The sequence below is a fragment of the Gallus gallus genome, chromosome 9 (genome assembly GCF_016699485.2).
Source record: "Gallus gallus isolate bGalGal1 chromosome 9, bGalGal1.mat.broiler.GRCg7b, whole genome shotgun sequence".
NCBI classification, from domain to species: Eukaryota; Metazoa; Chordata; class Aves; order Galliformes; family Phasianidae; genus Gallus; species Gallus gallus.
The window spans coordinates 19,014,601-19,029,572 of NC_052540.1; the positions used below are offsets into that span (position 1 = coordinate 19,014,601).

The window sequence follows — 14,972 nt, forward strand, 5'->3', positions numbered from 1 at the left end:
CTATTTAGAGCTGCAGCTTCACCTAAATGCCCTGAGTACCAGCATGGGGCAGCAGCTGGTGCCCCAAACCCACCCCTGCACGGTGACATCACTGTGCCACGCTGCCTTCCAGCTGGGCTGAAGCCTGCATGGAAATTAACAGTCACAGTTTTGTCTCATTTTCACTACGGAAAGGCATTGTGAAGCAAAGCTGTACATTCAATGTGTATTTTGTCACCATCTCTCTTGGCTACTTCAACATTCCCCAGCAGGACTTGTAATAGCACAAGTGGAGTGAAAGCAGATGAAGAAAAGGACAGATGCAGTCCATCTCATATTAATGAAGGTCTGCAGTTCAAACAATCACTTCTGCTTGTTGCAAAAGTTTTTGGTTGAGCCTTAGAACAACGGTAACAGCAGCACACGACGTGCACACCAGCATTACCAAACACAACGTGTGCGTGCTGACACACTCAATAACAAAGGCTTTTTGCTGCTCTCCATGCTCACTCTGTTTCCCTCCTGGGGAGGGAAATGATGATTTGGTGACACGTGAGTTCACCCTAAAACTCCTGCAAATCCTCACCCCGAATTAAGCTAATATTCACGATCACATGTGAGCACGCATGCTGCCCCATCAATTGCACCTTGGGATCTTTATCAACGGGTGACAGTGCAATCGATTTCTGTAAAATTCACTGTGCTGAAAGAGATGTGATTTTCTATTTTTGACTGAGCGGCTGCAGGTCTGAGCCCACAACACAGCTGCCAGGAGGGAAGGGGGTGAGCAGCACAGTGCTTGTACCAGGCCCTCCCTGAGCATCCCTGGTGTAATCCCAATATGCCAACACCACTTCAGATAGTCGGCTCGTGGCAGCAGTTCCTCTCACATATGAAGCCATTTGGCAGGAGGAGAGCTTGCAACCCTGATGTGGGCATATCATAGAAAGAAAAGGTATCTATCTGAGCACCGGACGAAAGAATGCAGTATTTGCACTGCACTAGGGCTGAATTTCTCCACTCCTTCACACGCTGATCCTCACAACACTTCTCCCCCCCACTGTTGGCTCTGGTTTATTTGCAGACAATAACAGCTTTTGTATGACTGAAATTGAGAGAGATGAGCAAATGAAATTACCAAGAAATGACATCCACTGAGCACACTGACCCAAGAAACTATTTCTTTACCGTGCTAGTAAACCTAAAAATAGGTTTGATTGCATGCCATACCACCCAAGCTGGCAATTAGCGTAACAAATGTAACTACTCCAGCTCATCACAGCACATTCCCTAAAACAACTGCAATGGCCAGCTAACCTGCTGTGCATGAAAGCAACCTTCTGAATCCTCCTGGTTGCTTTTTTATTTCACCCAGCAAAGAATGCCTGCACTGAGAGTGCAGTTGTCAAGAGCAGAAACAGATGCAATCGGTTACAACTTATTAAATGCACTACCAATAAAACGGCCTTTCCAAGGGATCTCAGCTGGCTGTGAAAATATTGAAGCAAAATGATCCTATTTTCCACCCCCCCTTCCCACCCGCTTACCCGTGGTTCTTGTCTCTGAGAAGAATAGGAGATGACATTTATACCTTCACTCCAAGGCAGGTGAATATCGAGGACGGAGAGTTTCAGTGAATCATAATACATCACGAGTTCTGCAATCACTGTAGTTCTAGAGGAAGATTTGTAGAGGGAATAGAACCCATAGGTACGATTTCCAGCTGGGATGGGCCTAGCGGGAAGGCTCCGCAGGGCTGACGCGGCCTGCAGGCCCACTCACGCTCCTCTGCGCTGAGTTCAGCTGAGCTGAAGCCCAAGGCACAACAAACGGCCCTCAGGCAGCAAAATACAAACCTCCCTCCACTGGCAGGCTTGAACTGCTCTCTACCACCTGCAGACACTCACCCAAGCATTGCAAACCAAGGTGTGTTTCACACCAGGTAACCAAGCGGTGGTTATTCGTCTGTAGGCATCGTTGGGAGACCTTGTTAAAGAGATTGTTTTGGCAAGCACTGTTAGAATAAACAAAAAAGCTGAGAAACCAACAGGAAAAAAAAAAAACATTTCCATAGGAAAAACACTCATGTTGCAAATTGAGGTAATTAAAGAAGTAAAAATGCTGTATTTATGCAGTGATTTGAAGAAGAAAAGCTGTTTGAAAAACAAACACTGATGTGCTTGCCAAGAATAAGGTATACAACTTGATAAATTCTCTGTGGTGAGTAATTGAATTTATTGTATGTAATTAACGTGTAATTGAAAAATTCTGGAATTCAAGTGTTTGGTATCTAAGAGACAACAAACCCAGGTATATTTGAACCATCGTTAGATTTTTCAGACAAGCTATTCAAAAGCAGCAGTAAAAGACCTCAGAAACTCATCTCAAAGACCAAAACCTTTCCCATACCAACCAGAAGCATCCCAGGTTCAGTTTGGGGTTCCCAGCTCAGCGCTCAGCTGCAGTAACACTGCTGGTGTAGCAGAAAGGTGCCAGGAATGGGCTAAAAGGGCTGCAAAGCAGAAAGAAAACCCCTGGTAATACCAGAAAGAATTAAAACATTTATTGGGCATAAATATATTACATATACACTACAGATACAGTTAAGTCTTACATACATAGTGTAGTATTTGCAAAATCTATACATTAAAATTGATATGGCAGTTTTAATACAATGCATATGAAATAGTCTAAAATTTACAATACGAGAAAACTTATGATTATTTCTTTTTCTTTAAAGTCGAAAAGCTTGGAATGTATGTTCCCATAGTGAGGTAAAAACTTCTTGTTTTTTTTTTCAATTTAAAGAACTGTGCAAGGATAAGGTTCATACACATTCAGTTAGGGCACTTCTCAATCGTGACGCTGAATACTGAACTACCGTAAGCCAACAAACAGGGTTAGAAAACATTTCAAGTTCATAAGGAAAAAGGCAGAACAATATAAAAACATCCCTCTCCGTCCTTAAGGGCTGCAAATATTTAGTGTTTCATTCTACCTTTTCTGTCTGTCCTTTGTTTTAGAGCAGAAAGCTCTCAGAGCCTGACGCTCTTGGCTCAGAACGGCAAACAGCCGCACAGGGAAGCCAAGGCATCAGCAAACTGCAGTGATGGAAACCAAAACAGAAATGGTTTATGATCTGTAATGCTTTTCTCTTTTTTTTTTTTTTTGTTATGAATCCCAGTCAGATCGCTATGGCAGAAGATACAGGCTGAAACAATGCCTAACCCACCTCGTTAGGGGCTGTCCTACTCCTGGAGAACACCTTGGCCCAGGGCTGGGCGTTGACATGAGCGTGACTGCGTGGGACCAAGACAGAAACACCTGAAGCCTCACAGATGGCTCTTCTCTACGCTTCTGCTCGCTGCTTTTCCTATCTTTATATTTCAAACTTTCAAAAAATTGATCCAATGATACAAAGTTTTTTTAAAAAATATATATTAAAGCAGTTTTCTTTTTCTAAAAAAAAAAAAAAAATAATAATAATAATAACAAAGGTGGCAGGTTTGGGTTTCGTAGCAACGCTGCTGCAGTGATGCTCCAGATAGAAAAATGAGGATCTATGCAAATGTCTGGGTTTCCAAACCAGCGGCCTCCTCACTGTTTTAAAAAATACACTCTTTCCCCCCTCCATTGAAAACAGCTCTCGATGCTTTGCTCACAGAAGAAACAGATGCAAGGTCACAAAGCTTCGTATCACAAATAAATTTAAATAAGATGTAAATAAATTTGACAAGCCAGGACTTTGGCAAAATCAAAAAAATATATATATATTTAGCTCAATGCCATTAGTTTGCAAGGCTAAATTAAAACTAATTATAGTCAATAACAAAATACAGAACATTTCTAATATCTGCTACATCTAGAGAGGCACACAGAATAATTCATTGATCTTAGCACTTTCTTTCCAGAGATGATTATGTTTTTGGATACATGTAAACGTTTGAATCACTGATAATGGTTTGGGTTTTTTTTTTGGCATTTCATGTACTAGATGCTCCCACCTTCAAAAAATGCAAAAAAAAATGTAAGAAGATTAATAATACTAGGAATGCTGCCAGGTAAAAAGTTGACCTAAAGAACAACAGTATAAAACAGACAAAAATATAACATGCTACAGGGGGCGGGGAGGGGAATTAGTACATAAGTACACTTTTATTTTTTTATTTTTATTTTTTACAATAAATAAAAGATTGCACTGTAATTGGTATTTAAAGTACTGTATGCAGTATATAGTATAAATAAACCTAAAACAAAAATAATGTTGTTCTTTCCCCCATTACTTTGGTTAAGGGAATATTACGCTAGTACAGGAATCTGAATCCTAGACAATGGAGACAGAGCACAAAATAGCTAGGACAAAAGCAAAACCAAGTAGCAAAAATATACAGAACCGATAGGCAGGGAAATACACTGTGTCTGTTGCACCCTTTTGGAATCTATTTGCACCTCCAGCTCACTTATGTCCCTGAGGTACTCGCACAATGTTGACTTAATATAAATAATCCAATGACTCAAGAGTTAAAGATTTATCTTGGTGGATTAAGACGTGTGCCAGGGAAGAGGCAGGCAGGAGGAGGGGGAACACTGCTCTACGAGCAGGGACTATACCTGTGTAGGACTCCAGTCCCAGTTTTGCAATGTACCAAGTATTTCCATTAGCCCTGTGTCAAGAACAACGTAGGCACCTACTTAAGGGACTTAAAATGAACAGATCCCATTTCTGAAACCTCCAAGAAAGTTCTATAAAATCGACACCCCTCCAAAAACAAAAAGATCAACTGACAGTGAAGTTTGCTTACATTTAGTGTAAATCTCACCTAATTCAGTAGAGACAGTAAGCTATCACCAGCTCTAATTTAAATCAGACTGAACGTAATAGAATAATATCTACTATTAGATTAGGAATAGTTACATACAGTGACAAACAGACAAGTTAAAGCAGCTTTTAAATAGCTGAACATGGGAATAGCTAACTATTGCACAATGCCCTCTTAAAATTACTGCAAGAAATCAAAATGGTAAAAAAAGAATCTATAATGCTTCATAATTTATACGCAGTTTGGTTACTTGATTTCTTATACAGGCAGTTTATCGTGTTGCAACTGTAAAAATAACAGGTTTTTTAGACTGCAGGATATTGTTCCAATTTAAATGCACTAAACAGTTAAAATAACAATTGACTTTTTATCTTGAAAAAATATGGGGCAAATGGAGCGAATAATTCATAGGCAACATTGCTAATACTGTTCAATGGAAACCTGGTACTGTTGACTAACACTGTACTCTAATCTTACTGCTATACACGCTCATGACTAATGTTGAGGAGAAAAAGAAGTAACAAAAAAAGTGACTTGATTAAAATTTCCTAAATAATAAGATACAATAAGAGACTGTGTAAGAACTGCAGTGAAAAGAATACGACAAACCAAACCATGATGACAAGGCAAATTGGTGACAGTTTTGAAACCATGAAGGGAACAATCTTGCTTTTAGTATCTGGTTTGCTCGTTTCTCCAGTTTGACCACTTCCTAGTTTTGAATTTCAAAAAGGTGCATCAAAACACTGATTTATCTTTCTTCGAGCTAGAACTGTAAAAACAAGAGAAGTATATAAAATGTGTGGTAGAACAAAAGGATTTCAAAAAGGAATATCTGAGTAAATGTATGGATTATAATGCGTAGCATTAGTTAAATTTGTATCTCAAACTTCCATTGAATTCTCTACTTCATAAAGAAGTATTGTAATATACAGGCGAATATAATCGACAAACTTGCAAAGCCAAGTACAATGAGGGCTGCAAACTGTTCATCAGTAGCAATCATGCTCTTTATCTTCGGATCATCTATGCGTCCCATTTCTCCCGCGAGCATGATCTCATTTTGCTGAAGCATAAAGGCAACGGATGGGCTGAAAGGTCCACTAAGTTCCTGTGAGGTATCTGAGCACCGGCGGCACACACAGACGCGAAACCGATAGTCCGTGTTGACTTGAAGGCCTGAGATTTGGAATGTGGTCTCATCTCCCTTGTACACCTACAAGACAAAACAGTTAAATGTAAAAAGCAGAAGGAATGCCACTTGTTTTTTTTTTGGTCATAGCGTAAGGATAACTTTCAGAAGCAGCCTATGAAATATTTGTTGAGTGAAGAATGAGCGTAAACAACTCACTCTCATAGGACTTTGGAAGGATTCTGCATTCCACATAAAGACACAAGTTGTGACAGGGTGGAATGCAGCAAGGATTTGGGCCATGAAGGCAGGTCAGGTCTGACAGGGCCTCAAAGGAAGGCTTTCCTCCCCTAGGTCGAGGCAGGGTTCAGAAACAGCAGCCTGCAGAGGTCGAGAGCAGAGGTGTCTGACTACAACAAGCATCCATGCGCAGCACTCAGTAGACTGAGCACACACTAGGGTAGGCAAGACTTCAGACAAGATGCCATACACAAGAGGTGCACATCTCTCGGGGGTGTGATAAGCACCACAAATGCATTTCTGTACTGCTAAGATATGACTATATGCCCAACACGTCTAAGCCATGAGAACCATATTCAGCCTCAAAACGAAGAAAATCTGCAAACTAAGGCTACTGCAAGACATTCAGTGCACAGTCAGGAAATCAGAAACAAACATTATTTTAACGTACTTTCCTCACACTTCTCTCAAGAGTCAGCGATTATGCCAGAAATTGCACTTTCAGATTTCTGGGAATAATAAAATCTTAGTAAGATATATAAAGCTCCTCTTGGTTGCATTGCATTTGGTTCTTCAATAATCCAAATCCGCCATGTGTTTCTGCTAATTGAATGGAGGTAACATATGACTCACAGCATGAGTCACAACATGAGAAAGAGAAATAACTGAACAGCTAAGAGACCGTTCTGCGACTTAAATGGAAAGAGACCACTAGAAACATTTGTGAACTCTGAAAACAACCAACCAGTCAACAATCTATGTAATGCAGGGCTGTTGAAATAAAACGCAATGTGTCACAAAGCGCTGGTACCTCCTGGAAAAGAAACCTGAACTTCAGATGCATGTTCCTTTGCTCACTTAAGTCCTTGCAGCAGGAGGGGAGGAGAGAGCATCTCTACCTCCTGAGAGTAAGAGCTGTGGCTGAGAGCAGTGCAAGGAGCGAAATGAAGGCTGAGCCGACCCATCACTTCCTGGGTGTTGCCCCAGAGAAGGGAAAAAAGGTAAATAAAATCCAAATAGGAGACACTTAGCCCAGCTAAAGACCATCTAAAGAACGCAACCTCCCTGCCCGTGCTTACCCCTGAGACTCATCCCTCAGTCAGGAAGGCAGACTGATTGCTTAAGAAGAAATAGAACAAAAGATGAAGGCTTTTCTTCCATTCATTTTTTCCCCTCTAAAACTTCCACACTCTTTCCAAATACAGTTTGAATGACAGCGACTGAGTTTTCAGACTAAGCACAACTCTGCTAACGTTGCTGCCTTGAAACCTCTGCTCATCTTTCCAAAGTCACTGAAAAGCAAGCTATTAAGTAACAGCAATACAGATAAAAACAATTACCAGCCTACAGACATAATGTGAAGGTTGAAATACCTGTCTGCAAGGCATGCCTCTCAGCAAGACATTCCCTGCATCTATATTCCAACTGCAATGCCACTTCCAGTAGCACCAGTTGTGGCAACTGTCCTCCATCTTCTCCATCATCAATGTCACATCTTGCAAAGACCAGCTAGGATTCTTCTACTTCATGGACTTATCTCACTCCCATCTCTTTGCACTCTGAGATGTCACAACCCAAAGCATCCCTCCTACATCACAGCTGTAAGTGATGTGTCTTTTTGGGTGCTGTTGTCATCCATTTCAAAATGGATCCCCACGGGAGCTCTACAGACCTTTGCCACAAAATAATTTCTTTGCCACCAATACCACCATCTCTAAAACAAACCAAAAGTAAAATCCAAATGATTCGAATAGAAAATTAACCAACCAAACTTCACAAATTACATTTCACTGATAGTAGAGGTGGGATACACACAACCTATCTTTGTACTGAAAACACTTAACCAGTGTTTCTTGTTCTGTTGGGGTGGTGAACACGGCCTGTAACTGAAGGCAGCTATGGTTAGCTAATCAAAGACCTACATCTCCATTACAGTCTAACAGAGGTGGCCACTCAAGTCAGCTAGACAACAGCTCTTTGAAAAAGCCAGACAGTCCAGTGAGAGAACAGTGCATCTTTAAAGAAAGCCCGAATAGCAGTGAAAAGTACATGGAATACATGAGCGAATACTCCATGATGATAAAGAAAACATTTCCTGTGCTAGAGCTAGGAGGGTGGTGGCAATTGCTCCACTGTCGGTGCTTTGGGGACTATTTAGCACCACAGGAGCTTTGCCCCTTCTCAGCAACAGGCAAACAATATTTGGGCTTAAATACCATCCACTCCTGAGAGCAGCCCGAGCCCTCCCCAGCTGGCTGCAGGAGCACCCTCAGTGCCCCATGGCAGCAATCACTGCCTGCTGTGGTGTCTGCTCCATTTGTCTGCCTTGGTTTCTCCAGGAGCACAGGAAGCCAAGGCAGGATGCCCCCAGCGCACGCTTGGCTGTAAGCGGTTACACTCTGTGAACAGACTTTACATGCACAACACAAAAAAGCTAATAACTATGTATAAGACTTTTGATTTTGCTAAACAAATATTAAACCCAGTACAATCGTATAAAGGATATATATATCTAAATGTAACGCAGCGTGCTTTGGTGGCCAACAAGTTAAAAAGCCATCCAATGTATCACTTTCACTCCTAGAAATGGCTTTTCTGTTTAGGCACCTGAGAATATAATAAAAACATGATGAGCTTTTTGGCTTGCTCCCTCAGTGAAAATATCATCACAAGTAATAAACTGCTGCCGAAGCCCCTTTTGGCATTTGATACTACTGATCAAAGCAGACAGCTCAGAGAATTCCTGCAGGCAAGTATTTCTAACTTTCACAGATGTCATTATATAATTCCCCAAAGCTTCAATCTTTTCTCAACAATAAAAAAATGTCAGCCACAACTGCTCTATAAGCAATGCATTGGAAAGCATAAGCTGCTCTCCCAGCCCCTCACACTGACTCAAGGTTGCACCCATGCAAAGCTGGAGACAATTTTGACATGACAGAGTCCTAAGTTGTAACTGAATGAGCCCTGTTAGGTAAAACTGCATGAGACAAAACACAAATCTCAGCCAGCAGCTCCTGGAGTTTGCAGTGGTTTCCTTCCTCAGTTGTAAACAAGGAAGATCTGATTTCCTCAAAGGAACTGTAATGCCCTATGGCATTGCTATTTGATGTATCAAACAGATAAAGAATACAAATACACAAAAAGTAACACATCACTCAGGAAACAGGAAAAGGAATATTTACTTTCTTAACATGTTCTTTAGGTAGCCAAATGACTATCTGTTTAGCTTCTGCACATCAAATTCTTCAGATAGTACTCAGTAGAGAAACATCTGCAGTGTGCTTTCCCAGAAGAAGGCAGGGATTGATACAGCCCAAAGCCAAAAGAAATGGCATTTAGGCACTCTGATATAACCCTCACTAGGTCAAATAGTGGAAGAAGTGTGGGATGCAGAGAGCTCCACGGGGCTACAGGTGGAGGGGGCAGCTCAGGGGAGATGATCTAGAGAGAAACTGTAGCTTTACCCAAAAGCATGTCAATGGCTACTGCTGCAGCAGGGGAAAGTGAAATTGCTTTAGCACTTCCTACTTTATATGTGAATGAAAATAATTATTTTATGTAGTTTGAATGGTAGTTTGAATGTGTTTCTACAACACAAATGAAGCACAAGTACAATACAGTGAGCTCCTCCTAGGTGTTCATAGATCTCTCAAGAGCATCCCTTCTGTAAATGGAATATAGAAGAACATTGCATTCTGCATCTCCTGAAGGGCTTCTGAGCAAACTACTGGATCAAGATCAGTAGCATAAAATTATTCCAGAAACAGTAATTGAGTGTCTGAACTGTGCAGCTTGGGTGACGAGTTGTGTGAGCTTCCTTATCGAGTCCAACAGACTTCATGGTCAACACCATTCCACTGCATGCACGTTTGTTCTCCAAACAGTCAAGAGAGAAAGTCATGTTTTCAAATGTCAGGCACAATTGCCATGAAAAAGTTTCAGCTCAGTTTTCTCGATGACAGAATCTTTCTTTTCCAAACTTACTGGAATGAAAAGACTCAAATCCACTATGTCAAACATATTCTTGTCAATAAAACACAATCACACTAGTTTAAAATACATAAGAACGGTATGAATGCAAAGCCTGTATTGCAAGAGGCATATTGACATTTTCCTACTATGTCTGTTGAAATAACAACATCTTTGTAAAATTTCCTGGGGGAGAAACAGATAGATAGATATATATATAGGTATATATCAAACATTCTCCCATCTCGTAACAAAGAAATGGACTCACTTACATCATCTTCTTGATTTCTGTTTTGCACAGTCACTGTTACAGATGGTAATGCTTTGGAGTTTAATTAGTTTGTTCTACTCCAGGAGATACCTGCATATGAACTCACACTCATAAACTTTCACCCATTACAATGCTGAAACAGCAATTAGTGCTTTGAGATAAAACGAAGGCTGCTTTTTCCAACTATTAGCTATATTCAGCTCAAGTAAAGAAATGGGGAGCAGACACAAAGATGCAGCTCCGTGGATTTTTAACACATCTTCCTAGTTAAATACTTTCAACGTCTTGCCTTAAATGGTTGCCTTTAAATTGCCATAAATAAAGTGATCTGACTATTGACAGGATTACACACTTGTAACAGCGAGAAAGCTTTGTGTTCATTAGCTGAAATGCTTCAGTTTTGGGGTAATTTCTGAAGTGAATTTTTGTTCTCTGAAACCCTTCTCATCGATGTTTGATCTGATGTAAAACACCTCACAGGACAAGAGCCACAACTGTGTCCTGGAGGATGAATGAAAGTGAAAGAGATGGAGGATGAGCAACCCTAAACATGAAACGAAGTGCTGCACAGCTGCTGAACAGCCTGATGAGTTTATGTATTTTATATACTCATACCATCATTTCTTGACTGCAAAGATTAAACCATCACCTAACTTAAAGGAACATGGAGCCATGCTCAATTCTCCCCAGGGATGGCCAGGACATATTAAGCACTGCAGCTTCCTAAAGCTGCACACACTGTATGTTGACTCTATTCTGTCAATTGAGCAACAGCAGAATGGGTCCATGTAATCCATTTACCATGGACATTAAGAAGCCAGCACAGTAAACAGAGGTCATATTACCTACACAGAGGCAATATCTCCCCCCACATTAACAGGTTTATCAATCTCTAGCACCCACATGAATTATCTTGCATTTATGCTTGCATTATTTTAGATAATCCATTAATTTGCAGTAATACTCAAAAACAGACTGAAGGGAAGTAAAGGTATAGTTACAAAGAAACTAACACCTTACTCCTACTTCTAAGAATTCAATTAAGGCTTAACATACCTAATTCCCTCATTTGGTCACATGAATCCATATAACAATGAAAGAAAGGATGGGGAGATGACAGGGCACAGTTGAAGCGCATTGTAAATAACAAAGCTAGAGGTGTGAGAGGTGAAATAAAAGAGTTAGCTATGAATGAGTTCCATTTCAGATGCGCTGGGGACACATCCAATTGTGATCTCTAAACAGTACAGATAACTGAACAAGGATCAACCATATTTCAGGTACAATAAAGCCCACAACCCCTGTGAGGCAATAGATATATAGTTGTAACACACTCATGCATCTAAACTAGATAGGAATAGGATGGCTGAACAAACCAATATAAAGTTGTCGGAGTGAAATCTGTGATAAAAGGTCTTGAAAGCTACCCTGAAAATCCAGGAACTGATCCAGTGGATCAGGAAGATAACCCACCTGGTTCATCTCCCCTTTGGACAACTATCACCAACCAGTTCAGAAGCAAACATGGATGGACGGAATGGTAACTTTCTAAAGGTGAGCTCAGTTGGAAATAGTAACCAACTCTGGAGAGAACATAAATCATTCCAGTGAAATATCAATGTTCTATGTATTCCTCTGGGGTGAAAACAACCTACTACAGCTCTTGGTTTTGACTCAGACTTTGCCAAAGTTCACCTGACGCATCACCATGGGGTGTAATTCAATACGGGAGAAAGAAACAACACAGAATGTTCCAAAACATTTCCATTATATCACCAATTGAGGAATATAATCGAGACCACTTTCCTACCTGCTTATATTCAGATTCTCTTCCAACCAGTACTTGCAGAACGTAACCAACAGGATCACCCTTCATGGGTGGGACCATTTCCCAGGTAATTTCACAGGCATTTCCTTCCAACTGCATTACCCGAGGAGCTACAATAAAAATGAATACGCCAGCATTTAATATAAAGACTGTACTGAAATGTCACCTCTATTTAATAAAACACTTACGAAATAAGAACTTCAAAAGAGAACTTCAGGACATCACAGGGTTTAATAGCACAATCTGTATCGTATTTATGTGGCCAAAAATCAAATTACCATCACAAAGAGACGAAAATAAAACTGGGACTGGATTTATAAGTCTCTCAAAAGTCCAATTTATTTCAAGACAGCCTCGCCTGATTTAAGCTGTTCTGGATTCTTGTAGAACAGTAACACTGAGACAGAAAATTGAGTGAGATTCAGAGGTGATTAACATGATCCTAATAAGTTTACTGTAGAATAAAAGTGAGATGTTTGAGGTACTTCTCATCTGGCAGTCGTGAACCCCTAAAAAGGGTGAGTGGATGTGATGAAAACGTTGAACTTTTAAGATCTAATTGCAATGACGGGCACTGAACTTTCCAAAGCAGAAGCCAGCTCACAAATTACATTGGCATTAATAAAAGCAGCAATTTCATGAAGTTCTGAGCAAACACTGCAGCAGAGGAGATGTCTGCATATTCCTCTCATGCTCTAAGACAGCTGGCTACAGTGTCATTGAAAGAGAACTGTATCAAACATTTCATTCAGGAAAAATGAGAGGAGAAACGTCAGAAGTTAAATAATCCAAATTAGAGATTAATTCAAGCCTGGGAAGCAAAAGTACAAGGATTATTTTAAATACTTAGACTCGCATCTAATTCCAAGCCTGGAACTGAGATGATCGGACCTGGTATTCTTATAGGGCTTAGACTGGAAGTCTAAGAAACTCCATTTGCCGTGTGTTAAAATGCCCTCCCTGTAAATGGATCTCTTGCCAGCTGAAAGCCACAAGGTGTCATATGATGCCTGACAGCATGCTAACAGGTGAGCTGAGCATGTTTACGTATTCAAATCAGCATCTGCCACTGGAAGGCATCAAAACAACCATGACAACAATCAGGTTCCGCCCTTGTGCTCATCAGGCAGAGCAAGAAAGCACTTGACCAAAACATGAAACTGGGAGAAACACTGGTGCTGAACACTTTACCGAGTGGTTAATGAGTGCACGTGCAAGGACATGAGCTGTTAAAGGAGATACAGATTCCCAAGCCATGAAAACAGACAACAGGAGACTCTATCAAGGAAACAACTGCTGCTGCGGCTGCATATATTACATGAATTTTAGACTAATTTGTCACCACCCAAGAGGAACACATGAATCTTATGCAGACCCAGATGTAATCAATACCCATTTGCTTCTCTCTGTACATCTGCTAGTGTTGAGAGATCGCTAATAGATGCCTCCATCTCAGCTGACAACGTTTTCAATTATTTTCCTTCCTCCTTCCAGTCTGTTACATGTAGATTTTTCTCTGACACACAACTGCCATTATTCTAGGGTCAGCACGACTGAGTAATTAGGACGTTTTACAGGAGGGCAAACATCTGCTTCTGATAGATGGAGAAGAAAGTTTATGACGTACATTTCTTTGAATAGCTCCAAACATGGGAAGGAATCAACACAGTTCTGCTGGCTGTCTCAACAGACCTCTTCTTCCCATAGCATCACCTTCTTGCAGAAGAACACAGCTTTTGTTGTACCCTTTCCTCTGTTACAATCAGTGTTTTGTAACGTGCCCATGGTCCCATCCCACACACACAGCCCAGTACTGTGCTCTATCCTAACGGCTTGACGTTCAGTCCTCAGTATGAGTCATGTTTAACAGGGACTCAATGCTCAGGCAGGCAAGAAGTTCACAAAACAAAATCCTACGTGAGATCTAAACTTAGCCAAATGGATTTCTATCCATCAGAACGGCAACATGATTGCAGCACATGCCTCTGCTACCTTTACCCAGTTGGTGCAGCTACGAGTGACGGCAGCAGTAACTTAGGCTCAGCATGTGCTCCAGTGAGCCTGCTTCATCCTGCACAAGCTTTCTTTGCTGGGTGGTATGGCTTAAACCAGGACAGTTGTGCAACAGAGTGGATCAGCATAATCCACCGCTGGGTAGATGTAATTTACAACTGAATACCAAACAGATACAGCTATCTTCTTCCAGAAACAGCATGGAAACACGTGACAAAAGGCAAGAGCAAAAAACAAGGTGTAATCGAAGGTGGGATCCTCACAAATGCTGACTTCAGCATAGGGAAGCCGGTCTCCTGGTGCTCTCCCTGCACTAGAGGGCACTGTCCATCCTGAGGGCAATTCAGAGCAGCCAGCTCAGGGACCAGAGGTGTTACACCCCGGCTGTGTTTTTCCCATTCTAAATCTTGAATGGCGTCAAATCACCAAAGCCAGATTTCAAATAGAGCGGAACAAATGATACCTCTCTGGCAGACTAAGCAGTGTTATTCCTCATAGGAAGCTGTACTGCTTGACATATGAGTGTAAGCACACAGAAAAAGAAGGTCAGCGCAGCATCTGATTTCAGCTTATCTGACAACAAATACATCAAATCCGCTCCCTTCACAATATTTCTTCTTGGAAGAAGGACCAGAATTACTTAGGGCAGAATTCACACGTTATAAAACTTTATTTAATTAGCCCTTTTGTTCTTCTAGCAGAACACACGCTAAGCGA

The 14,972-nt window shown here is 41.0% G+C and overlaps 1 protein-coding gene across 5 annotated transcripts in view; it reads right to left on the minus strand.

Moving 5' to 3' along the window:
• Positions 1-2,519: 2,519 nt before the first annotated feature.
• Positions 2,520-14,972, minus strand: part of FNDC3B (fibronectin type III domain containing 3B) — a 157,153-nt gene continuing 144,700 nt past the window's right edge. For 4 of the 5 annotated variants that reach the window (XM_046898436.1, XM_046898435.1, XM_046898437.1 and 1 more), the window contains 2 exons: positions 12,225-12,352; positions 2,528-6,015 (listed from right to left, as the gene is read on the minus strand). In XM_046898436.1, the coding sequence (XP_046754392.1) occupies positions 5,704-6,015; positions 12,225-12,352 (440 nt within the window). In that variant the 3' untranslated portion in view covers positions 2,528-5,703. Of the gene's footprint in view, positions 6,016-12,224; positions 12,353-14,972 lie in introns of all 5 variants that reach the window. The other variant, NM_001252324.3, reaches the window with a different exon arrangement.